Source organism: Excalfactoria chinensis, chromosome 11, assembly GCF_039878825.1.
Source record: "Excalfactoria chinensis isolate bCotChi1 chromosome 11, bCotChi1.hap2, whole genome shotgun sequence".
Classification (NCBI taxonomy): domain Eukaryota; kingdom Metazoa; phylum Chordata; class Aves; order Galliformes; family Phasianidae; genus Excalfactoria; species Excalfactoria chinensis.
Window position 1 is genome coordinate 5816488 of NC_092835.1, and position 25378 is coordinate 5841865.

Below are 25378 nucleotides of genomic sequence, written 5' to 3' on the forward strand. Positions count from 1 at the left end.
GTTTCTCAAGCATGTATAAAGGAAAAAAAGTAGACCATAGTGTACCTTTGGCATTTGCTGAATACAGCCAACCTAAAGCACACAAGCTGCAGCAGGCTTCTGTTTGTCAATCCACACTAAGCGAATGCTGAAATGAGCCAGTGTCTATGTTGTCTCCATTGTTTTCTGATTTTGGAAACCCAGTTCAGGAAAGAAGCAGAACAGATTAACATGTGCTTGGTTGCATACAAATAAAGAGAACTGTAAAAAAGTGACATAATTTTTTCTTGTCACAGCAGTCCCAGAGCTTGGAAATTCCTGCCTCCATGAAAGTTTGCAGGTCAGGCTGCCAACAAGATGTGTCAAGATCTTTTAGCTCTTGCAGCCAGATACTCTTATTTCAGTACCTGACTATAAAGCTTGTTAAAAGTACTGTATACCATACTATGTGTTTTTACTGTTCTGTAACAAATTGTTTTGATATAAAGATCATAGTCATTATTATTATACATTCTCATTATAGTACAGCTCAAGCTGCCTGCCTGATTGATGAACCTAAGCAAACCGGACAGTATAAATACCCTGACAAACTGCCAGGGCAGATGTATGATGCTGACACACAGTGCAAATGGCAATTTGGAATGAGAGCAAAAGTGTGCAACCTCAGCTTTGTAAAGGTACCTATTGAGATTCTTGTAACACTATAAATACATAAAAATAACACCGAGGTTTCCAGGGGCCAGGGCTGTTTATCTACCATACCTTGTTTGGCAACTTGCTTTGAGGGCTTTTTGCCTCCTTTAAGGGATATCACTATTCCAGAGGAGTTTCAAAGGGAAATTTCTCCTTTCCAAGAGTCGTAAGGAGTACAGTTGAATATACAAGACCCAAGTCCTTGCCTACTTATGCTTATTTCCTATGCTTAAGGAAATGAACAGGCAATACAGCTTTGATGAAAACTTTCATAGGATGTGGGAGGTGGCAAAAGAAGGAAGTTTCTTGTTTTACTACTATGCATTAACTTGGAGGTCTGGTAAGGATTTATAGTTATATAAGAAAAAGGAAAAGGAACTTTGTCCCAACATTGTGATGAATGATTAGTATTTTTTCTTCTTCTTTCCAGGATATTTGCAAATCTCTCTGGTGCCATAAAGTGGGTCACAGATGTGAAACAAAATTCATGCCAGCAGCAGAAGGAACAGCTTGTGGTATAAATATGGTAAGTGAATGACAAAAGGGGAAACATTTTAGCAGAATTTTTAAATAACGTGGGAGATGTTGGGGTTCTGACAGCCCAGGACCATCAATTAATGTGGATTTTTTAGGTAACATTACCTAAAAATATATTCTCCAAAAGAACAGCTTTGAAGACTTGTACTTCAAAGATCTTAAACTCAGAGCTTGGACAAGTTTTAGGGCATTGCCTATTTATACCATTGTCCTACTCAAGAGTTCTTGTCAATCTTAGAATTATCTCACAGATCTCAATTGGAAACATTTCATTTACTAGGCTAACGCACCCGAGCTTTTAAATGTCCCTTTTTTTTGTTTTGTTTTTTCTTTTTTTCTTTTTTCCTCCTGTTTTGCACCTATTAGGTACCACTAACTCTGATGGGATATTCTTTTTGGGCATTCTTTTGGCAGTGGTGTCGAAGAGGACAGTGTGTCAAATATGGTGATCATGGACCCAAGCCTGTAAACGGCCACTGGTCTGCCTGGTCTGAGTGGTCACAGTGTAGTCGGACTTGTGGAAGTGGGGTCACATATCAAGAAAGACACTGCAACAATCCAAAGTAAGACATAGATATGAAAAGGTATTGTTTTTATACTATTTATGTTATTAAAACAAAAGAAAGCAAAAAGAATATAGTCAATTGCTTGAGAGAAATAATATGTGTGAAATGCTTCTCAGGCCTATTTTTCCATGTATGACTAGTCAGTAGCTGAAGGACAGGCGTTATGTTCTGCTAGTAGAAAGTAGTGGCTGACTGAAGACTTCTAGAACAGCAGAACATCTATACAGCCCAACTTTCTGAATTTATTGTGTGACACTGCAGTTTATCAAACACCTGCTGCAGTAGAGAAATGCCACACAGACACATTCACACCTAATAATTTAAGAGTAAGTGAAATAATTCTTATAAGCTATTAAATGACTCCTGATGGGATCATCTATCTTGTATAATAAACTGAAGTCGTTTAAAGTTGATATCAAAATGGTTGTAGACAGATGAATTTGTATGTCTGCCATGTTCTTTGTATTCTTTTATGTTTCACAGGTCATAAAGTTGCTGAGCCATAGAATTGTATGGTAACTCATAAAACATTTCTGGTTTGTTCCTCTACTGAATGTCTTATTGCTATAAATACTACTATTCCGTACACTACTGTTTCATGGTAGAAATAAAATGTTATCAGATCAAAATCTTTTCCAAGTACGCAGATTACTGCAACTTACTAGAAAAAAAGGATTTCACTATTCCATACAAAACTTTAACAGGCATATTCATACAAATTTGTCATTGCACACAATAGAAACAGCATTTAAGCTACAGTAATAAAATAAATTAAAAAAAGAAAGAAAACATGGCACGGTTTATATGAGGCTGTAAGGAACCCTCATACATATTATGGAGTGCTACAGCAGTAATATCTAAGCTTCATATGTTATGTTAAAGGAAAATGCAAAAATGTAAGTTAGTTAAAATAGTCCTTAATAGTCTTTAATAGTCCTCAGTCAGTCCATCCATATGGACTGACTCCATATGCACATCCATAACAGAGCATTCTCAACATTTTCTGTTTCTCTGTGGTTTTTCATGCATAAAACTAGTTGGATAGTTCCATTTTTAAAAGTGTCTAGCACGAGAATGAAGAGTCTTGATTTTGTCATATATATCAAAATATTTTTCTTACCTTAGTCCTTGTTTTTCCAGCTAAATTTGCATGTATGGATGTCGCTCTCCCTGTGAGGCAGAGAAAAGTACATTAGTTGGAATGTTTCAGTTTGGCTCACTGTAATAACTAGTAATGATTTCAAATGATGTTAACACCAAAGCTCTTCTTTTTGAAATGTGTCTTGTTGTAGCATTTTGAATTTAAAACCTGCATTCGGAATCTTCCATCTATTCTAACTTCTGTAAAACCTGATGTAAGACTGGATGTCAGAACTGGACTGTATCTCTACAAAATTTAGTTTTATTAGACCAGTTACTCCAGCTTATCCAGAGCAAAGAGAATAAACTGCAAATCTCTCAGAGTTAGAGTGACTAAATGAAGGGACTGCATAAAAACCACCTACACAACACTGTATAACAGTGAATGAATATTCAGGTAACTGTATTTCACATCACAGAACTTTCATATGTAAGTAGAATCATTAGAAAAATGATCCTACCCATTTTCAACGTTAAACCATATGGAAAGATTTATAGCCTACTGACTGTTCATTGTTCACTTCTAAATCTACAGATAAACAAAGAATAATGATTCCTTTCTTTCTGAACTTCTGAAATATATTTCAGATGTTTATACATTTCAATATATATATTATTTCATACGTAAGATATTTATTTCAGTTTTCTTAATCCAGGTTTGTGTAGGAGCTAATGTTTGTTTTGTTCAAATGCCTGATGGAAGATTTTGGATAGCAAAATTCTGAGAATGCCAATAAATAATATGTGTTTGTATAAGAGATTATGACAGGGGCTGTAGATCTCTGAAGAACTGACTGGACTCTTAACATGTTTTTTTAAGATTAGTACTCCATTTTTTCTGAACAACTGACTTAGGAACACTGAGGGAAATTTCTAGGTTTCCAGTGATTTCAATGGTGACACACCTTACTTAAGAGCTTAAAGACAGGTGAGGAATTTAGCTCCAGGCTGCTGCTTATGAAAATCTCATTATCTGTGTTTGTATGTGAAATTCACCTCCTGAAAAAGATATCCAACCAATTCAGTTTCCTTTTGTTTGATAATTACAAGATGGACGTTGTGATTCTACCCAATCAGCTCTAGCTACAGCTTCTGAATTATCACCTCAGTTCTGTATTAATTTGTAATAGCAAACACATATGGAGGTCATCTGTAGAACACGAGGCTAGGAAGATTTGCTAAAATCACTATGTTTCTCTAAATTGTCCCAGTGAAAATTCACGGATCTGGTTTTCACAGATCACATTTTACAATCAAGGTACTTTTCCAAGATACAAATATGTTAAATAATTTAATAGTTTGCTGAGAGAGAACCTGAAGAGTGAGAGATTTAAATGAATACCCAAGTCACATCTTGAAGCTAAAACCTGTTGGCATAAGCCAACCAAGAGAAGCATGATTTTATCAGTGTAGATAATAGCCTTTTCTCTGAAATTTGCTTGTATAGCCCTCATCATTCCTGTGTATTACGTAACACTTCCTGCCATCGTGATGTAAGAAAGAAAAGTGGAAATGGATTTCAAGGGATTCTCTGGCCAGCAGTTTCAGTAAGGAGAATGTACTGTAAGATCAAAATACTGCTGTGACAGGGTTGGAGAACAGAATGCCTATTTCAGTGTTCCCCTAGTTTGGTGGAATTTTATACCATCCTCAAATACAAGCCTGTGGCTAGAAATCATGATCTAGCCATAAATAATCCTAGTATATTATTTATTTGGTGGCATTTACTTGGAATAAGGTTGCTTTTTTTCTGTACACTAAAGCAAATGTGTTCTCTGAGGTAGAGAGGTCAAAAAATCATACATGTGCTGAAGTGGGAAAGAAAATCTGTAGAGACTTTAGTAAGAACCCAACACTTGGCTGACTTAACTGCAAGCTCCCCCCAGTTGCAGAGTCAACACAAACACTCCCTGACTTCATGGATGTTTCACATCATTCCTGCCCTTCAAGAAATGAATTGCCACCACCTAGGACAGAAAGTCTGACTCTTTCTAGGACCTTCGCTGCTGTAATATCTGGTATCAGCATAGTTAGTAGATGACTACAAGAAAGGTCAGTTAAAGTGTTTCTTCCACAGCATGTTTCTCTGGTGCTTCAACTCAGTTTTAAATGGAGTAGAAAAGTGTTTCCCTCTTCCTTTGTGAAACTGTTTTCTAGCCCAGAATTATGGAAAATTCAGATATTGTGCACATTCCACGCTGACTCAAAACATGAGAACCGAGCCCCAGCTTGGTTAGTGGATTAGATGTATGAGAATTAAAATTTATAGTAAAGAAATGGTGTAAAAATAAAATGCACGTGGATTTTCTTATTCTTGTTGCACCAGGCTGTGTCTATATTACTCCACAGTCAGAAGTTGCATGAGATACTTGATATAATTTACAGTTATACTGTGCTTTTTAAGGCTTTAAACAAGCAATCCTGATCAAACTTGCTGCACCTATCCCTTTAATATTAACAATACATTTAGCTATCATCTATATATAGTATTTTATATTTAAATATGTGTTTAATTGTATTTATATTTAAAATTATCTTAACTACTAATAATTATTAAATAACTAATAATTTGACTAAGTACTTTCACTATCTCATATATCTTATTCTCATTTTTTTCCCTAATGTGTGTGTGTTGTAATATGGCCATGGCAACCACTGACAGATCATAGTTTATTTTCCAAATATGTATGTTCCCTCATTTTAAAAATCATAGTATAGATGTGTGCAGGTGCAGAATTGTTGTTTTTGTTGTTTTTCTTTTTTCCTTGATACAAGAAATAGAATAGTATCACAAAGTTCTTAAGAGTTTGGGGTTTTGAAGACTTGGCTCAGTGCTTGCAGATATATATCTGAGAGCAGTGGAACTGCAAAAATAACATCAGTGGATTCTTAGGAGATCCAGAGGGAATAAAAAAGTGAGTGAGTACATTTCTCAGCAGATTATGAAACCCTTCAATCACTTTAAAGAGCACAGTTCTTACATTTTCACATTGGCTTACAGCTGTGTGCATAGATCAAGTAGTAACAAGTACACACACACATATTCTGATAGCACAAAACACAGGCAAAGTAACAGAGTGCATTGTTTTCATCCTCTCCAAATTAAGGGAAATTATGGTTTGTTGAAGCAGATATGATACATTTGAAGTTATCCACAAACATCAGCCGTATCCTCCAGGAGGCATCTATGCAGAGTTTCCTACTTCCTTTCACTGTTTTAAAGCAAGCTTTTAAAGAAATGATTTACCAAAAAATAAAATAAAATCAAAACAACCAAATGTGATTATTTTGTTCTCATTTGATCAGTTTTGTGTTATCCTTTATTAACTCCAATTGTGACAGGCAATTTTTGCACGTGTTCTTTTGTGTTTCAGCAGAGTAAGGATAGCTATATAAAAAGACTGAAATCAGCCAATACAAACAGCCCTATAAATTTTAATTAGTAAAAAAACTGTTCACCTCTAGATGTTTGTATCCTTGCTGAGTTTGCAGTGATCCAAGAAGATAATTCATGGCAACTGCTTTGTTGGGTTTTAGCAATTATGAAAATTAATGGTTTGTATAAGAAATACTGATTCCCCAAAACAGTGTGTCCTCTCATTTTCTGTTAATGTGTGTGTAATGTGCCAATCACATAAAAAGTAGATGTTGCCAATGATTTTTTTTTTTTTTTCTTTTCTTTCTTTTTAAGGCCACAGTATGGTGGCAAATTCTGCCAAGGTTCCAGTCGTATTTATGAACTTTGCAATAACCAGCCATGTCCAGCAAGTAGTTTGGACTTCCGTGCCCAGCAGTGTGCAGAATACAACAGCAAACCTTTCCGGGGATGGTACTACAAATGGAAACCATATACTAAAGTGGAAGGTAATTATGCCACAGCTTTGATGGACAAAGGCAATTGCAGGAAGCAAGCTATCAGCTGTAATTCATCCATATTCCTTAGGCAAATATCACCCTGATGTAAGCAAACAGAAATTCGGTTGGCTTATTTGAGGTATGTTTGCTTTCTAGCATAGTTGAATCCGTCCTCTTATGTGATACCATCTGTACGAACACGCAGAGTTCATTTTGGTTGAGAATATAAATCTTTGTCCTTAGCATGACTCCCTAGCTATTTAATTATATATGACATATATTTTAGTATAAAAAACAAAATAATAGGCAACAACAAAAATTCCTTAAGTTTTTCTGCATGGGTAATATGAGTTCCCACGGTAATACTACCAGGATCTTCTTTCCTATGGAATGTTCTCAGATTTCAAAATCAAACCATAAACCAAACTTCTCACTTTTCTACTGGTACAGTCCCATAAGAATCAGAAAAACAAGTAATGTACTGACATACATCTTCTAAAGTAGTCTTTTACTAAGAGATCTTTATTTAAAGTTCAGGTGTCAATAGCAATCTCTTGTCTTTTGTGCTACTTTTATTTATGCATCTTAATTCTGTAAATACTTTGCATCAGATTCTCCACTATACTCTCAAAAACATGGCCTCTTTCTCAAAACTGCCACAGATGCTTTGACTCTGTATAAAGTAGAGTGCTAAGAACAGTTGAAAATCCAACTGAATTAAAGAATAAAAAGATACTGTTTCAAATTTAATTTCATGTTCCTGAAAATCCTATATTTCTTTATTTGTATTAAAATTGTGCTTTATGTCAACAATTACAGTAGCATCACTGTACTGGCCAGCATAGAATTTATCAGTCCTTTATAAGTACAGTATACTGTTTGTGAACAAGAAGAAATTTGATTGACAGTGGCTTGGACTTTTTAGAGGAAACGTGACTTGCTTAGGAGAAAAGCTATTCCCAGTGCTAGCTTCCAGATGAGCACTCGTGCAATCTTATCTTTTTAAAATTTTAATAAACATTAAGTACAATTATTATGATTCCCAATTTCACTTAATAAAAAATGAATTTTGAAACTGAGGACAAGTAGAGCTGAAATCACAGCCACATCATTAAAGTAATAGAGTCTGTCTGCCTTTACACTGGTGTTGAACTCTTTATTCTCTGTGTGTGTGGACCATTAAACCCACACACTGTTTTAAACTGTATTTGGCTGTAATTCCACCTGTCTTGGGATCCTTATATTTCATGATACAATTAATCCTTGTAGCTGCTAAATGTCATCTAGGATGCAGGAAGAAGCAGCTGGGTGCTTTGTGTTGCTTTTTTGTTTGTTTTCAAGGTATGCCTCAGGTTTTCTAATACTTCGTTTTTGTTTTTTTTCTCCTCAGAGGAAGATAGATGTAAATTGTACTGCACAGCTGAAGACTTTGACTTCTTCTTTGCAATGTCCAGCAAAGTGAAGGATGGAACCTTGTGTTCCCCTAATAAATATGATGTTTGCATAGATGGAATTTGTGAAGTAAGATAATATTAGTTTCTTACAATCCCAATGTCTTTTATTGTTTCTCTCTCTCTCTCTCTCTCTCCCTCTCTCTTAATAAGAGGGGGATCGATTCCTTTATAGAAAATGCAGCTGTTTCTTCAAATCTCTTGTGTCTGAGTCCTTCACTTCTGCCTTTTGGTTGCAGCAAGTAGGGTGTGATCACGGACTTGGTTCCAAAGCTGTACTGGATGCTTGTGGAGTTTGTAAAGGAGATAATTCAACATGCAAGTTCTTTAAAGGCCAATACTTGATCCAGCACAAAGCTAATGGTAAGGAAAGCTGTTCCACATGATCATCAACTCATTGCTCTGCTGTATCCCCATGTAATATATATGATTCCTTGCTCATTAGGGCAGTGGTTAAAAGTCCAGATGTGAACTGAAAATCACAGGGAGAGGGAGAGAAGAGTTCACATTTCTCCTGTTTCTTGGTAACAAGAAAGCTATGAACATAAGTCTTGGTTTGTTAATCTGCAGGCATTCTTCTTGTTTCTTAAAACATTTTCCTTTTATGTATGAATTTCCTTTTTAGAAAGATTTTAGGATTTGTGCAAGTGTATCAACAGTTCTGACTGGAAAGGGACGATGGAAGTTCCCATTATGTGTATCATAAAAAGCGAAGCACAGCATACAATGCCAAACAGGACAGTATTTCCATGCCCATTTTCAAATTAAATTGACTGAAAGCAATCCAGTTGATTCAGTAGATGAGCCAGCCATTAGGATGAAGACTTTTCTTTAGTGGTCTGTCACAGGTCTACTATAAAATCCTCTCACTGTGCCTCACTTTATCAGGCATAAAATGGAGATGATAAATATCTCTTTACCCCCATGGGTTTTTTGAAAATCCATTAAGTGATGATCATAAGATATGCAAATACTACAGGAGATGTACCAGGAAATTATTTATGATATAGTTAAATAGAAATACCATGCTAGGAGAATACTCTAACTGTGCTTTGCAAAATGAGCTCTGTGCAGTGAGTGCTGGAGGCTGTCAGCATTGTCTCAACTGACTGTAGAATGAAATAGGTTTCTAAATGCTCAAGAGTGCAAATGGGTCACAACGGGGTGTTATACAGTGTTATATGGGGCATTGTGGGGGATCTCTGTATCCCAGTGCCTCTGACCTCAAAAAGATTGTCTATGACTGAACTAGGATCTTCCCTACTATAGGGAAATACAGGGAACACATGGTAAACCATTTACAGTGAAACCATCATTATTCTGTTCTGCATTTTTCTAAGGTGAACTTGCTGCTTCTTGTCTTCGGTGACACAAAAATTCCAGGAATTGAAATACCTCAGAGTTACTCTGATTACAGACTGCATAGGGGGGTTAAAATCAGAACTGGTTTCTTCTTGTGGTAATGGAGTAGCTTTGGTAGGTCAGAACAGCCTTCTTCAGTATCTTTCAAATCAACTCAAGAAGGAGAAGCCTTCTCTGTCTATACAACAATGGCAAAAATGTTGCTTTACTTCTTTTATTTCAGACTACTATGCTGTGGTCACCATTCCAGCAGGAGCACGCAGCATACACCTCCAAGAAATGCAGATCTCGACCAGCTATCTCGCAGTGCGCAATCTCAGTAAGAAGTATTATCTAACAGGAGACTGGACAATTGACTGGCCAGGAAAGTTTCCTTTTGCTGGAACAGTTTTTGATTATCAGCGCTCCTTTAACCATCCAGAGAGTCTATATGCAGCTGGGCCAACTAATGAGACTCTGGTCTTTGAAGTAAGCTTTCTTCTGTTTATTCTTCCCTTGATGACTATTACAGAATTAGTAACGACAGCTTTAGCTCTGTGCTGTAGCTCTCAGAGAGATTAAAGAATGGCGTTGAGTCATGATAGTATTCAGACTTAATTGTGTAGTCATGCTAGATTGAAAGGCCTTTCAGCAGTTCATCAAGGTTTGAAGTTTACAAAACTGTCACAAATTCCATGAAAAGAAAGGTGCACAGAACACAGTGTGCAGCATAATTTCTCCATTATATGCACGTCCCACAGTTGGTGTGCTATAAAATTTAGCAATGCAAAAAATAAATAAAAAAACAAATAAATAAAAAATCTCAGTTATGCCATAGAGGTTAAAACTAACAGTTTCAAATAATACCTTAGAAACTGCAGGCATGTGTAGTCCTTTATTCATCTACCTTGGGACACAGATGGTCTGAGCACCACAAATTAGACTCCTGGGTAGTTTCTGTTGATTCAGTTTTATTGGTGATAGCATCCAGAATAAAGAATTTCATATATGTTCATCTCCCAGTTGACTTTGTCCCACTTACTCTGTATGGCAGATGTCCTGCATTGAGACTATGTTTAGTAGAAAGTAAATTTGGTCCATAGATGGTTTGACATGGTGTCGCAGAAAATGAGCCACAAGTACTTCTGTTGTGAGAAACATCTCTACATTAGGTTGCCTTACTAGATTTTCTGTTAAAGTGTATCAGAACGTCTGAGGGTCAATGTCTGACTGAATCGCATAAGTGGATTGTTCGCCACATTAGTAGTCCTGCTTTGTTGGAAGGCTCTAGCAAATCCCTGCGTTTTTAGGTTGTCTGTTATGTCTCTTTTGATGAATCCTTCCATGGGAGAAGGATGAAGCACTCCACAGGAGAGATTCAGTTCCTTCCCACATCTTCCAGTAATACCCTGTCCAGCTCACTAACAAACACCCCATTCTCTGAAGAGTACTTGGGGAGCATGAGGGCTGTACCCACTCTGAGACAGTGGTTGGTGGTTCTCCATCCCATCACATAATACCATAAGTGAACACTGCTCTCTGAACAAGTTTAGCAGGAGTGGTTAACCAAGAACTCTGCATCCTGTTTCCATTACACAGCTTTGTTCCTTTAAACTTAGAAACACAGCAAATATAGACTGTGATATTAATATATTCTTCAAGGATTATTTAAACTTTCACAGCTATTCAGTAAAGTTTTATTTTGAATACTGAAGAGCCTTACCATTATTCATACTGAGTAATGTACTTAAACATCTATATAGGCTCCTTTGAAGCTCACAGACCTTGAACATATGTGAGAGCACTTTAGGATGGACAGTTTGACATAGGAAAAGGGTGTGTAAATCAGCAAATTATCACAATTAGCAATCCCTTTCTAAAGCATAAGTTAGTAAGAATATTTTAGTCCAAAGAAGAATTTTGGTCTACAAGTTACAGACATGCTTCTGTGTCCACAAATCATTTCCAAAATAGCCTCACACCAAAGAAACAAGCATACTTATGAATGTTAGGAAATGCTAATCTGAACTCTCAGGAATCTTATTTGTCATAATACAAAGTAAATTGAACAGTATTATTATAGAACTAAAGTATGAATAATAAATTTCCTGTAGATGACTTACTTGGCTGCATATCATGCAAATACTTCACAGAATAAAGATTAAAGAAAAAACGCTTAATGCCAAATACCACTTCTATTTTCATCCTATCGCAGTATGCTAAACAGTTTTATTAAGATTTAGCATTTAACTTGAGGCTATTCTTCCTACAAAAGCTTATCTAAACTTCCCTTGTATTTTTATTGAATTACCTACACCACTGACTTTGGTAACTAGGGATTCCAACAACTGGAAATGTTAAATGTATATATTTCCAAATTAAATATATCTATAAGCTGTAATAAAGATTTCATTAAATAATTAAATAAACAACAAACTGAATTCTGGAAAATATGTAAAATCTTGTTTGTTCAGAGATCTCCATTATTTATGCTTTATAAATAAGTAAGCAGCAAAAAATGCCAGTGAAAACTACAGAACACACTTCTATGTGAAAACACAAATTGCTAAATACCCATTGGCAACAGTAATAATAAAACCAATCCCACTTACCAATAAATACTAAATGCTGATAGAAGGCTGAATGATGGAACATTTAAGTATGCTGTGTTGTAGATTGGTTTTTATCTCATTTGTAATTTTCAAAGAATCGTACAAAATAAATCCTACCAGCAATTTTTTTTATCCAGTTGATTTTCAGTAAGATGAGACTTTCCAGGGTCCAGCCTTCAATTTTTTTCTGCGGTTCAAGTATTTTTTTCTCTTTTTAATTATGTTATATTCAACACCAATTTAATAATTATTTTCTGGATTAGATTTTTTCTAGAATTCAGTGGAAGTCCTGGTAAAAACTGACACTGCACGGACTGAGAAACTGAATAAACTGCATGAGTAAATACCGGAATTTTTCAAGTGGGCACTAAGTACAAGTTGGTGTAGATGTATTTATTGCTGTTCTACCATGATCAGAAAGACAGATCGGCAGAGCTTGTGCTTAGTTTTGTAGTCATAGTTTTGCTAGACAGTTGTGTGGTGACCCAAGCAACCCAGGTTTTGAACTGCATTTCTGGATGCAAATCAATCTGCTGCATTCAGAAAGTTAAGGTTATGCATGTCCTCTGAGCAACATTCACAGGACAGGATGTGAGCAGTGCTTTGCAAGCATGGGTCCAGACAGGTCTATCACATCTGTGCTCAAGGCAATCACTTCCTTTGAAATGAAGTCTTTCTCCAAAATATTTTCTTGAAAGAGACATCTGAAGCATGTAGTAAGAAAGAAGGATGAATCCTAAATAAGTATAAACCTTGAAATTCCCTATTGTCTTGCATACCACAAGTAATAGTTCAGCCTTACAGTCATACTGTGTTTCATATTTATGTCTCATTGTACAGCATGTTCCTGTGCATCTGTGTTTTTCTGTCAGGTTTTCCAATAGCTAAGCTGACACGTGTCATCTAATCAGACTTCGCAGTCCTATTCGGTAATGGATGAGAGACAAAAATCACAAAGTACTTTTTATCTGTCCTGGAATTTCACAAAAACAAAACAAAACAAAACCAAAGAAACCCAACCCCAAATGCACACAAACATATATATATATTTACATATGTTATGTGTGTATGATTATGGGAACCAGTCAGACCAAAGAAGACAAAGAGCAGCAATTCTGTAATTAAACTAGGTTGTGGGACTGAAAATACGAACTTCAGTGGCCAAATATTTTCTGAGGAGGAGGAGAATTTTTTGTTCTCCTTTGAATTGAATTCACAGTTCAAATTGTAGGTATTGAGTGTTTCCTGAGTGCAACTTCTGGAAATGTAAATGCAGATTTAAATGAGATTTTAAGAATTCATCAAAGCACTTTCTGGATTGTTGAAGAAGTAAACTCACAGATGGATGATGTTTTAAGTCTTTTCCAACCTTGGTGATTCTATGATTCTATATGATTCTATGGAAGGAAAGCAAAGCATTGTATACCAGTGCCCTTCAAAATTTGTATATCTTTCTGAAATGGCTGTTTGGAATATTGATACTTTAGCAATTGTGGGTTTGTAGAAACCAGTAAAAGACTAAATGAGAAATATCGAGGGGTTAAGAAGGCAGTTCCCAAATGTCCAAATTCAGGCAAAAATCAATGTGGTAGAAACATGATAGTTAAATCATCAGAAATCAACACCAGGTTTTAAAATGCAGTTTTTGTAGCATAACTGTCTCATCTTAAATGGAAACATACTGGATATTTTTTTAAGTAGTTGAATATATACAGCTTATTTATTTGTTGGTCATGTAAGGTCACCCCTGCCAATTTAAAGATGTCAGCAGTGTTTTTGTCTTAACTGAAAAATACTTAACCTGAGGAGGAGCAAAGAGTACATTCATCATTCATTCATCTAGATTAGGAAATGAGGGCTGACAGTCATCACATCTAAATGCTGAAATTACTTTCCATAAGATGCTAACAGAGCATCGGGGACATGGGCATCAGAGGGCTCCATTGGCACAGGTCTTGTATGAAGGTCACTTGTGACTTCCATTTGCTGAAATATTCAGTCACCCTCCACCACTGACTTGAACTGAGGGACTCTGACAGTGCAAAAGAAATTGAACTACTAGGTCAACCCCAAGAATATTGTACAGACTAACTTAAAAACACGATAGTTTGGTGATCTATTTGTCCATTCTATCAGTAAATGAATGAAGAATGACCTTGTATCTGATTTGAGAAAGCACTGTAACATTTTTCAGGATGAGATACAATCAGTGTCTTCATTGACGTTTACCTCAGACTTGGTGAAATATCTGATCAAGGAATTGTGAAATACCAGTGAAAAAAGGTGGTTTATTTTGACAACAGTAAGTAACAAATGGAAAGGATGCTTTACAAAGAGGCAGATATTCACAGGAAGGCTAATGGATCTTCAAAGCAGGCAAATGTATAATTAAAATCAGTAAATCACTTCTTCTTTGTTAATAGGGAAAAAAAAAAAGAAAAGAGAAAGAAGGCCAGGTGGAAAGACTTTACTGATGGTAGAGCTGCCACTGGGAGAAAGCCAAGTTGTAGTTATAAAACATTACATTTATTATTAGCTACTAGATGATAAATTTGTACTGATTTCCCCTAAAGAGAAAGTAAGTTAAAGAAAGCTAAGATGTGCTTATAAGATACAGATGTTGATTCAATACAACGGATAAAAGGGTTCTCCTTTAGTGAGGAGAGACTAGCTGGACAGCGTCCCTGAAGGTTGTGCGTTTGGCATGTGAACAGTAAAAAATAAAATAAAAAATAAAAAATGGAGACACAATAACAACATAAGATAAATTCGAAACAGCTGAAGTAGGAATGAGATCATGCAGGACCTTTCAAGGATACTCTTTATTATTTTTTACCCCCTTTTAATGACCTTAGTGGACTTTCCTGAAAAACAACAGTTTGTCATAAGCTTTTAGTTAAGATTTTGTTTAAAGTGACTTTAGAAATACTGAAAGGATAAAAACTCTTTTGTTTTAAGGTTTGGCTTAAGCAACCAATATAGATGCAATTCTTCTTTTACTGATGATTTTCTCTACAGGTGTTCTTGCACTTTCCTTTGAAGCTCCTGGTGTTAGCCATGATCAAGGATCCTACGTAACTGCCCATTGAGGCAATGATCCTGTTTTTTAACTGTAACAGCTTTACACAAGCATCATATACTACCATACACTACTGAAAACAAGCTGAATTCATGAATGCCAGTGAGATTAATCTTGACTGATCAAAGAAATCAGACGCTGGGTTAATATGTTGGATGTTAATACATTTATTAAATGGCATGTAGACTCAGAGTGGATAAAAGTTCCAGTCTCACAAGCGTCTTTCTGAAAATCCAAATAACAGCCAGACACTAGTCTTCTGCACCAACAAGCTTCTTAGCCTGCCCTTAGTGTAATGTGTAGCTCACTGGAGGCAGTTCAGCTCTAACATGCGCCTCAAGAAATTATCAAAGACCTACAAGATGTGGGAGGGACCCAGGAAATGTAGATGCAATTTGGAGATGCATACCATGTATGTTGGGGCTTAAAGTCTGGGCTCATGCCCATTTTGTAAATGATGCACATGCAGAGTGAGTTAAAAATGAAAATACATTTGCTTTTAGTACATATGGGAAGCACATCCAGGTAAACAGTAATTATTCCTTTATCTGGCTTTTTGTTTAAGATCAGCTTGACTCCGTAAGTTACCCATTTGTCCTTCACAGGGACTACATCATTTTTACATCTGGCTAGCCTGCCAGATGCTTGCAAATATTCCTGCACATTAGACAGATTATTATGGGAGAAAGAGGAGTTTATCCTGTGTAACTTAATCTGTTTTAACTCAATGTACTGCAAGTAACTTCATAACAACTTAAAAGCACAAAGGCTCAATCATAAAAAGGCATATTGACAGGCTCTTCAGAATTTTGCCCTGCAAAATGGAGTACTGCACAGGGGGCATAGGATAGCCACAGTAAAGAAAAAAATAAAGGGAAAAGAAAAAGAAAGAAAAAAAATGGAGTCTTAAGAAAGGGGCAGATGCACAGCTAGTTTTGAAAACTTATTGGTTTAGCTTTGAAATCAAAATTAGCAGCAAAAGGAAAAGGTTCTTTACTCAGGAGAATTCAATTTATCCATTGTTTTAACATTTTATGCCCTAAGCAAAAGCCACAGTTCTTTTTCTTCAGAGTAGATCTGGCAGATTCCAGCCATAGAGTCTGTGGTTTTCAAACTCAAGAAGCTGTAAATTTTATAACTCTGCGCCCTGCGGTCAGAGCTGCTGAGTGTTGTGTCTGAAGTCAGGTGGTTGGTGTGTTAAAGGTAGACATTAAACAGTATTGAGGAACTGGAAATGTTTAAGGAGGTTTTTTGCCAGCTGTAAATTTGGGAGCAAATGCCAGTTGGCTGAAAAGATGCTGGAATGTATCCAGTTAAGTAGAACAAGCACTGGAGGTCTTTCCAAATTTGTAGGTCTGATAACTTGGCTGTATATGCAGACTTCAGTTATTGGGTTGTTAAAGGAGGGCTTTATAATGAATGTTTGAAAATACGATAGAAAAATTTTATATGCTCATTACTTTGGCAAAATTGTAACCTTGCAATAGCACTGCATTCCTGATGAAAACTTGGTTGAACATTATGCATTGTACAACATTTTTCAGCTGAGTGCCAGGGACTTTAAATTACGTGGTTTTGTGCTGTACAATATTTTGTGTCCAGTACTTTTCCAGAGTTTGTTTTTTGCCCTTTTAAACTGTAGCTGGGATGATACAGGACGTAAGAAACCTGAACGTGATGCAGTTCCTACTTTGTTTACATATCCTCCTGTGGTTTCAAGGGTGGGAAGGAGCTCTAGCTTTGGCTCATGGCTACGAGGAGAGGAAGTTAAAGATTTCAGCTCCCTGTTATAAATGTATCTACTTCCCAGTGCAGAAGAAAAGAGTGTAGCCCAATGACTTAAAACATGTACAGAGCAGCCTGCATGACGTGCAGGAGTTACACAGAGGCACTCACTCAGCTGGAGGCTGCAAGTTCCTGACATTACAGTGAGGTTGTTCCCTGAATGATAGATACTAACATCTCTTGTTCCAACATGCTAAGGATCATTTGCTCTCTTTCCATTTGTTGTCTTGAAGCACCAGGATAGTATTGCTTCACAGAAATAAAGCTGGTTGCTGTATATATATATGTGTGTATATATATATATATATACATATATATACATCTTCTCATCCTCCCTCTTCTGTGTTCTGAGTTATGTTATTTAGGATGCATTTGCTTTATTTCTTACATCTGCTATCAGGAAGTAAGGAACAGTTTTGGAAAACAAATATTCACAGCCTAATACTTCAAGATATCCTCAAGACGTTTTAAGCTATACTCTTATTTTGGCCACTTAAATACCGCAACTTCATAACAGTTATTAGATCAGGCGAGAGCTCAGCATTAAGTGTGATCTCGAGGTATGAACAAAAGTTCCTCCTCCTTTGATATGTGTATTACTAAAAGGCCAGACAGGCCATTTCTGCATTCTGCTTGTATGTCCTGCAGGTTTGATGTTTAGGAATTGCTTTGTTGAATTTTAATACAACAAAGAATAGGTATCTGGAAAATTATTTCATGGTGTGTATAAATACATTATATATGTATTATGTTTAGTTAATCTTCCTTCCAAATCACAGAATCCCCCCAGGATGTTTTTTTTTAACATCCCTCCCCCTATTGTTGTTTTGTTTGTTTGTTTTTCTTGAAACCAAACTCCAATTTCCCACCTGTAGATCCTGCTACAAGGCAGAAATCCTGGGATTGCTTGGGAATACACATTTTCCAAACTGAACGAGAACAAGACATCTATCAAAAAGCACAGCCACTCCTGGGTGACAGTGCAGTCAGAGTGCTCAGCTACCTGTGGCGGGGGTAGGTAACTTCCTAATATTTGATGCTCTTCATTTTCATTTTTCTTTATACATTCATCTCAAACATTTCAGCTGCCTTTAATTTTGCAAGCATGTGTAATAATACATACACTGAACACCTGGTCCCTTTTTTTTTTAGACTGACTACTTATAGATGAAGTACCTTCATAGCTCCTCTGTGGAAGAAAGAAAGAATCATGACAGTCTCAATTCATGTCACTTACAGTGGCAGTCTTTTTTTCTTCAGGTCAATCTGCACATATCTTGCTGTTGAAGTAACATGGGAATTAAATATGTGCTTTGATGTAGTTGTAACCTGGGAACAAAGAAAGATAACAAATAATGAGTAAATTTTATCTATCTGTAGAGAGTAATTGAAGACTAAAATACTATAAAGAATTTTATTGACAGCTCTACACTGATCTTCTCACTGCTTAATTACAAATATTTGAATTCAGCAAACTTTAACTCTGAAATTCTGCATAATCTAAAGACCTCTTATTACCATACTCCTCTAGGTATTTGCCTTCCTTAGAACAATTGTTTATTCTATTTAAATCCTGGATGTTCTGTCAGTGGAAGTAATTCCAGGATGTAATAAAAGCAGAAAAGTGGCAGATAGGAACAAAAAAAAAAAAAACAACAAAAAGAGAACAAAAATTTGAGTAGCCTTTAAATTGTAAGTGGGTCATATAAATAAGATTCTATGATGCAGTCATAATGTCAAAGATTTGGACTGGATGACCCAAGTAAATGCCATGCTGAGCTCCTAAAAAAAAAAATTAAAAAAAAAAGTGAAATTCAGAAATATCTTGTTGGTTTGTTGTTAAGATTTCACAACATACCAGCAGACTGTTTAAGGAAGTTAGCATTAAAAATCTGTTGCCAAATGAAGTCCTGTTTTACTTAGTTCAAGTCAAGGGAATTGTACCAAGGATGAGCTTGGATTGGTTCACATAAAATTCTTTCCTACTTCTTTTTCTTTTGAATCTTTAGTAAACATTTATCTTACTACTTTTTTCTTTATTTTAATACTTCCATAGGACACATTACAGCAAAAGCAATTTGTTTGGAAGATCATCGCACACGAGTTAATTCCTCTTTTTGTGGTCCAAGGATGAAGCCTTTAACTGAAACTAAACTATGCAACACTAATCCTTGCCCAGCATAGTAAGTTCTCTTTATTTTTCTACCTTTCATTGTGCCTTATGACTGAGTTAGCTAGCAAGGACGTTCTCTGCGATAGGCACACAGAACTGTACAGCCCGCTAGATGAACCCGTTTTTATTCTGTAATTTAAAACAGTAATGGTTTAAAAAAGTTAGTTGTGTAGGCTTCTGCCCAATGATAATAATAGAAGCAGTATTTCTAATGTTGCTAAGCAAGACCTCCTGAGGATTGCTTGCAGCTCTGTCACCATGCTGGGGTTAGCTATGTGACACTGAGTAAATCTAAGTTACTTAGGGGCCCATTCTGCCACCTTTACTCACCTTGAATCAATAAGACCATTTCCTGAGTAAAGTGCTACTCCCCATGTGGAAGCTTGGCCTTCTGACTCAGATTCCACATATTAGATTAGGCTAAAAGAATCTTGTGAAGTGCAATTAGTGACTTTTGGGCAAAATACTTCATACAGTATTTTGATACCTGTAAGAGGACTATCTTAGCCAAATAAATTGTCAGCAATGCTCCTGCTCCCACAGAAATAAATATGAAGACATTTCTTATGTTAACAACCTTATTTTCTAACACATAAGAAAGGTGAGATTCAAAGGAAGACAATGACATATAGATAAGCCTTTAGAATCCAGCTGGTATAAATCTACAGAGCTCCTTTAAAAACAAAGGAGTCACGCTGATTTATAGTAGCTGTGGTAGGAGTCCTTTGGAAAAAAAAACGTTGTGTTCATATAATTAAACACAGTATCGTGTGGCTTAGAATTTAAATGGGGAGATTTAAGGGTACACTGACTGTCTGTCTTCTGATTTTTCACATTTGGACTCCTGACTTTTCAACTTGAGCATTATATTAATTTTATATTAAAGATCAGAAAAAGGCCTTTTGACTTCCAGGACAGGAGATTTTCTACAGCAATACGGTGAAAAAAATTAATTGTTGCATAGGAAAATTGTTGAAAACACAGTTTAAGTGCACAAGAAGCAGATGGCAGAAGAAGTGAGGAGCTCTAGTCCTCATGTCATCTGCTGGTTTTACCATGTACTGATGAATGCAATAAGTGCGAAACCAGTTAATCCCACTCCCATACTCGATAAAAATAACACATTTAGTCAATTTTCCCTATCTGCCCTAGTGAAGAAGCGGATGATGGGGCAAGGCAAAAAGACAGATATGCTTCATGGTAGCGTTGTTTTTGCTTCAAAATCCATAGTTTGCAATATGTTAAACATTCTAAAAAATAGTCCAGTAATAGTTTGGAATTTCCTGCAAAATTTAAAGATTACAGCAGAGAGCACAGAATCCAAATGGTAAATTATACATTACAACCACAAAAGGATAGAGATAAGATTTAAGTAATGGCAGCGCGTCGCATCAGAGCCCCATGTTCCTGCTTCAGCAGTTTCTTTAGATTGCTTTTAGCCACATGAATTTCTGAATACTAATTTTACATAATCTTTGTAGCCAAACACAATCTGTTTGCATGTGACTTATCTCCTGCCAGAATTATTTTTAACCAACAAACTTCGAATCATGTAGGCAGAAATATAGTCTCTGTGATGTTCCCAGGATCCTTTTTCACCATCTTATGCTCACCTCCATTTTCATGTAGTTTTATTATGCTATAAAACTTCAGCAAAATGTTTTTCATCTCTATTTTCTCTCTCAGAAAATACAGAAAATCAGTTTTGCATATTTCCAAATGGAAAATTTCTATTTCTGTTCAACTGATATCATGGCATTTTTTGAAGATCCACATGTATAAGTATCTCTGAAAATGCTTGAATGTCCATTTTGACATGCAGTGTGATACTGTCATGCTAAATTTGCTCTGATGGTTTTAGATTACCGCAATACAATTAATAACTTGATCCCGAAAAAGAGTGCAGAAATAAAAACTATAAAAACCCCAAGCTTCACAAATCTGCACATCTAGGAAAAGAAAATTCAACTCACTTATTATTTTTAAAACCACGTGCGACAACATTAAAAAAATCAATAAATATAGCAAATAAAGAAGAAACAAATATGGTGGGCATAATAGGCAGGAAAGAAAGTGACTAACAGATGTGTCTGTTTTGTGACTTGAAAGAGAAGACTCCAGACTTGTAAAGGTCAGTGTGGAATAATTACTGCATAGGAACAAAGACCAAGGGAGAACAAAACTACCATCCCTACAGTAAGAACACAGGCATCACAACTGCACACTGTTGTTGGATTTCAGAACTGGCAAATCTGCTCATAATTACTTATGTTATTTGAGCTAATGAAAGATACTCTTGGATCGCAGCCCAGATAATTCTGGAAAATGGAAGTTTACTAGAGGACATTAAAGCAAGTTTATTGCCCTCTCCTCTACGAAGAAGGGAACTTTCTGGACAGTTAGTGCAAATAGACTCTTAAAATGATTGCTTTGGATTGCTCTGCCAATCATGGCTGTCAAAAGCATCAAGGGAAACTAATTAAAAGTTGTTGAATGGATTAAAACTATTAACTTCTGTCCAGATGTTTGTATTGAAGTGGTCCACATACTTCTAAATCAGACATAATGTGTTCTGGAAATATGTAACTACTGACTTTAATATTAATATTTCTCTGTCCTAACACTAGGCCTTTTTATATTTCTCACTACTTTTGACAGTTATTTAAGTGACTAGATTGAGTGTTGGGATCACTTCTGTTCCCGAAGGGATTTTACCAGAATAGGAGTTTTATATATTTTTAAACAATTTAATTAGTTTTATTTTCAGGCAGATGTGATCAGAAAGGCAAATGGGATGCTGGACACAAATTATTAAAAATCTATAAAATGCTTAAATTCAGTGCTGCATATTTCAATAAGAGATTTCAAGTAATCATTTAATCATTCATAATTTCCTCTGTTTTCTTTACCCATTTTCCCATCTAGTTGTTCCTTATGATCTTACATTGGAAGCTTTTAAGGACAGACGCTTGGATGTTTGTCTGTGAAGAGTTACACAAGGGTTGGGGACCCACCCAGTGCTTCAGTAATAGAAATACTAAGCAGCTATTGACATTTCAAAACTGAATTCAGCCTAAGCAATTGGCAGTGTTTCTTCAGTCTTTGTGTAATTTTAGTGACAGTATGCATAACTGAAGCTTGCCTGCAACTGGAGCGTACATTTGCCCAACAGCTTTTGCTGGTTAAATTCTTACTGTTTTATTTAGATCCCACATCTTCTGTCTGCCAAATTTGTTAGTCTGAGGAGATTTAAATCCTCCAAATGCTATTGACAGGACTGCTGATTTTAGCAAGTCTATTCTTTTTTGTAAATAGAGGCAAACTAAGTTTTGACATTAATATCACTGAACACTACCGTGCCAGCATTTGTTGGGATGACAAATGCACTGGGAGGTTCATGCCTACCTAAGTTGGTCCCATTCCTTCCCTGCAATGCCAGCTTTTTCCTCATTTCAGCTTAGGTGAACCTTCTTCCAGTTTGTGTTTTTTTGAAAGAAAAGGTAACAAGGAAAGCAACATAACAGCAAAGGTCAGAAATTTCCAGTGAGCCAATTTCATCTACTTGTAGACCTGGCTATGCATCACGCTTTTATTTCATTCTCTGTTAGTCTATTTGGATGTTTCTTCAGCAGCTGAAGTGACAGAAGTGATCATTCACTCTGTCTTTAGGGAATTTTTTCTTTTCCATTTTCAGGGAGTTTTTTTTCAGTTCAAATACTGGCATAGTTATAAAGGAATGGTGATTTGTTAGATTTTCTAAATACTTCACCAGCCTCAGTGGCACTGTCTCTCTCGGTCCCCAAGGAATTCCTGATTCCAGGTTAGATTCATAGGCAAGTTAGTTCTGGTAGATGTGTGAGCCGTAAATAATAATGCTAATTTTCTAGTTGTATTAGTTATATTCCATCCCAATCAAACTGTTCTCTTCAAGAAAGATTAAGTAACAAAGGTTTTTTGATATCAGTACATCAGTAGAGTAGATTGAGCAGAATCCCTGAATAATTCGCATTTCGTAGGTGACTCATGTGTGTTGATTTTATAAAGTTAATTGGCATCTTATGTTTTTAATATACATTTTCTCCATTAAGCTGGTCAGCAGGTGAATGGAGTACATGCAGCAAATCTTGTGGAGGAGGGCAACAGAGTCGTCTCATTCAGTGTGTGCAGAAAAAGACTTTCCAAAGAGAGGAGGTAGTGGCCCATTCCTTGTGTCCTGTTAGCACCCCTACACAAGTGCAGATATGCAATAGCCAAGACTGCCCACCTGAATGGAGCCCTGGACCATGGTCTCAGGTAATCTGGAGAAAAACTTGTGTTTTCTATTGCTGACATAATAAAAACTATGCCAGAAATTCTATGCAGAAAGAAACAGCGCAAACTGTGAATCAATATTGTGCAAATAGTTCCATTTGTAATGATAACTTGTAAGCTATATTTCAACAAGCCTTTTTAAGTGGTCAGAAAGGAGGGCTTCCAGAAGGGGACACCTGGTGTCCTTTCTGGTGCATATAAACAGATGGAAGATTTTTTTCTGGTTTCATAACTCGATGAATTCTTCAAAGCCATTAACTCCTGTCTGAGATCAGTTCCTACAGCAGTATTAACCTTTCTTGGCAGCCAAGGAATAAAGAAATATTTGGACTTATTAATGCACATGCATTTTTGAATTGTGGATTGATAAAGCTGTGATTTACACGTAAAGTAATTGTTTCTCTACTTTTGCATTTGTTAGAGTAACTCTTCTTCAGCAAGTAGAACACTGCTGCAGTTAATCTCCACGAGGAGCATAAGGCCCCTAGGCAGATTCCTGTGTGTACACACCCTGCTTCACAAACCTATGAAAAGCTTGACATTAAACCAGTCTGAGTTAAAAAGCACACACATGCTTATACAAAACTCATCTCTGCTCTGTCTGTGACTATTGTTGCTGCTGGCATGAGCTGTGAATGCAAGGATAAATCAAGTGTTGGGAAATCTTTAGATGTAAGAGGCAGATGACAGTAAACCTGTAAAAGAAAGAATTATTTTGATTTTTCCATATTCATTTAGTGAGACCCAAGGTGGATTTGAATTTACTGAAAATTCTATTACTCCTGTGTACTCCTCTTGGTACTTTTACTCCTTAGGTGTTCGAGAACATCTTGACCTAAGCTTTCCAGGTTAAGAAGCACACACTGCTTCTCCTTGTGAATGCTCTGTAATGTACTGGGTCAGACAAGTAACTTTGTCTTCCAGTGTATGTGAAGGAAACACTACTATGGCAAAAGGCTGTAAAAAACAGCTATGACAATTAGATGTTTAAAAGGGAAGAACAAAGTCCACAAGCCCTTACCAGGCTTATTGAACAAGTTAACAAAGATTTTAAGGGTCTGCTGAAAGCTGCTATTTCACAGGCTCAAAAGAGTTAAAAGACAAAAATGCAAACTACCCAGTCTCTCTTCACAAATCTGAGAATCATTTTAAATGAAAGGCTTTTCCATCTGTTTGGGGATAAGATTACAACCAGAAATTTTCAGCAAACAGGTAATTCTGTTCTATTTCAGTGCACCCTGTTTCATGAAATCTTTAGAAAACATTTATGGTTTAATTTGTACAGTGATAATGTGGTATTCTGCACTGGAATGTGTCTGTTAGTTATTGTAAAAACACTTAGAAGAGGATGCAGCGAGATAGAAAGTCCACAGCATTATTTCAGGGCTATTTCCTCATTTCATCAGAAACGGCTCATTAGTGCATTTTGTTGCAGGCTGAGGCAGTGAAAGCTATGGAATGTCTTTTCAACTGAACCACAGTTCAAGCAATACATATTTATTCACTAGTGACTTGTCCTAAGCTTCGTTGTAATCCTGGCAATTAACTTTGGTCAAGCATCTTAACCATTTTCTATATCAGATTCTGTCTTCTTGTGAGATTCCCGTGAAGGAGTTATGTATAGATTCCCTAGATAGTTTTCTCTGTCTCTTTCTTGTCCCTCTGGTCTAACATGAGGACAAGATAACAAATAGCTGAGAACATCTTGCTGTTGGAGATTTTCAAATGGGAGGTTAGAAGTAGCTTTTAACTATGCTGTCTAGAGAAAAAACAGTTTTGCTCACAAGTCCAACTTCCCTCATCAGCAGAAAAAAAAAAAGATATTGCTTGTCCTACATGGGGGCTGTTAAGAGTTC

General features: G+C 36.3%; 1 protein-coding gene across 1 annotated transcript in view; it reads left to right on the forward strand.

Moving 5' to 3' along the window:
* ADAMTS18 (ADAM metallopeptidase with thrombospondin type 1 motif 18) overlaps positions 1–25378 on the forward strand; it is a 64591-nt gene that overhangs the window by 34502 nt on the left and 4711 nt on the right. The window contains exons 10-19 of the mRNA XM_072346554.1: positions 503–656; positions 1103–1198; positions 1624–1772; positions 6607–6779; positions 8161–8291; positions 8461–8584; positions 9807–10051; positions 17914–18052; positions 19095–19221; positions 23300–23504. Coding sequence (XP_072202655.1) covers positions 503–656; positions 1103–1198; positions 1624–1772; positions 6607–6779; positions 8161–8291; positions 8461–8584; positions 9807–10051; positions 17914–18052; positions 19095–19221; positions 23300–23504 — 1543 coding nt within the window. The remainder of the gene's footprint in view (positions 1–502; positions 657–1102; positions 1199–1623; positions 1773–6606; positions 6780–8160; positions 8292–8460; positions 8585–9806; positions 10052–17913; positions 18053–19094; positions 19222–23299; positions 23505–25378) is intronic.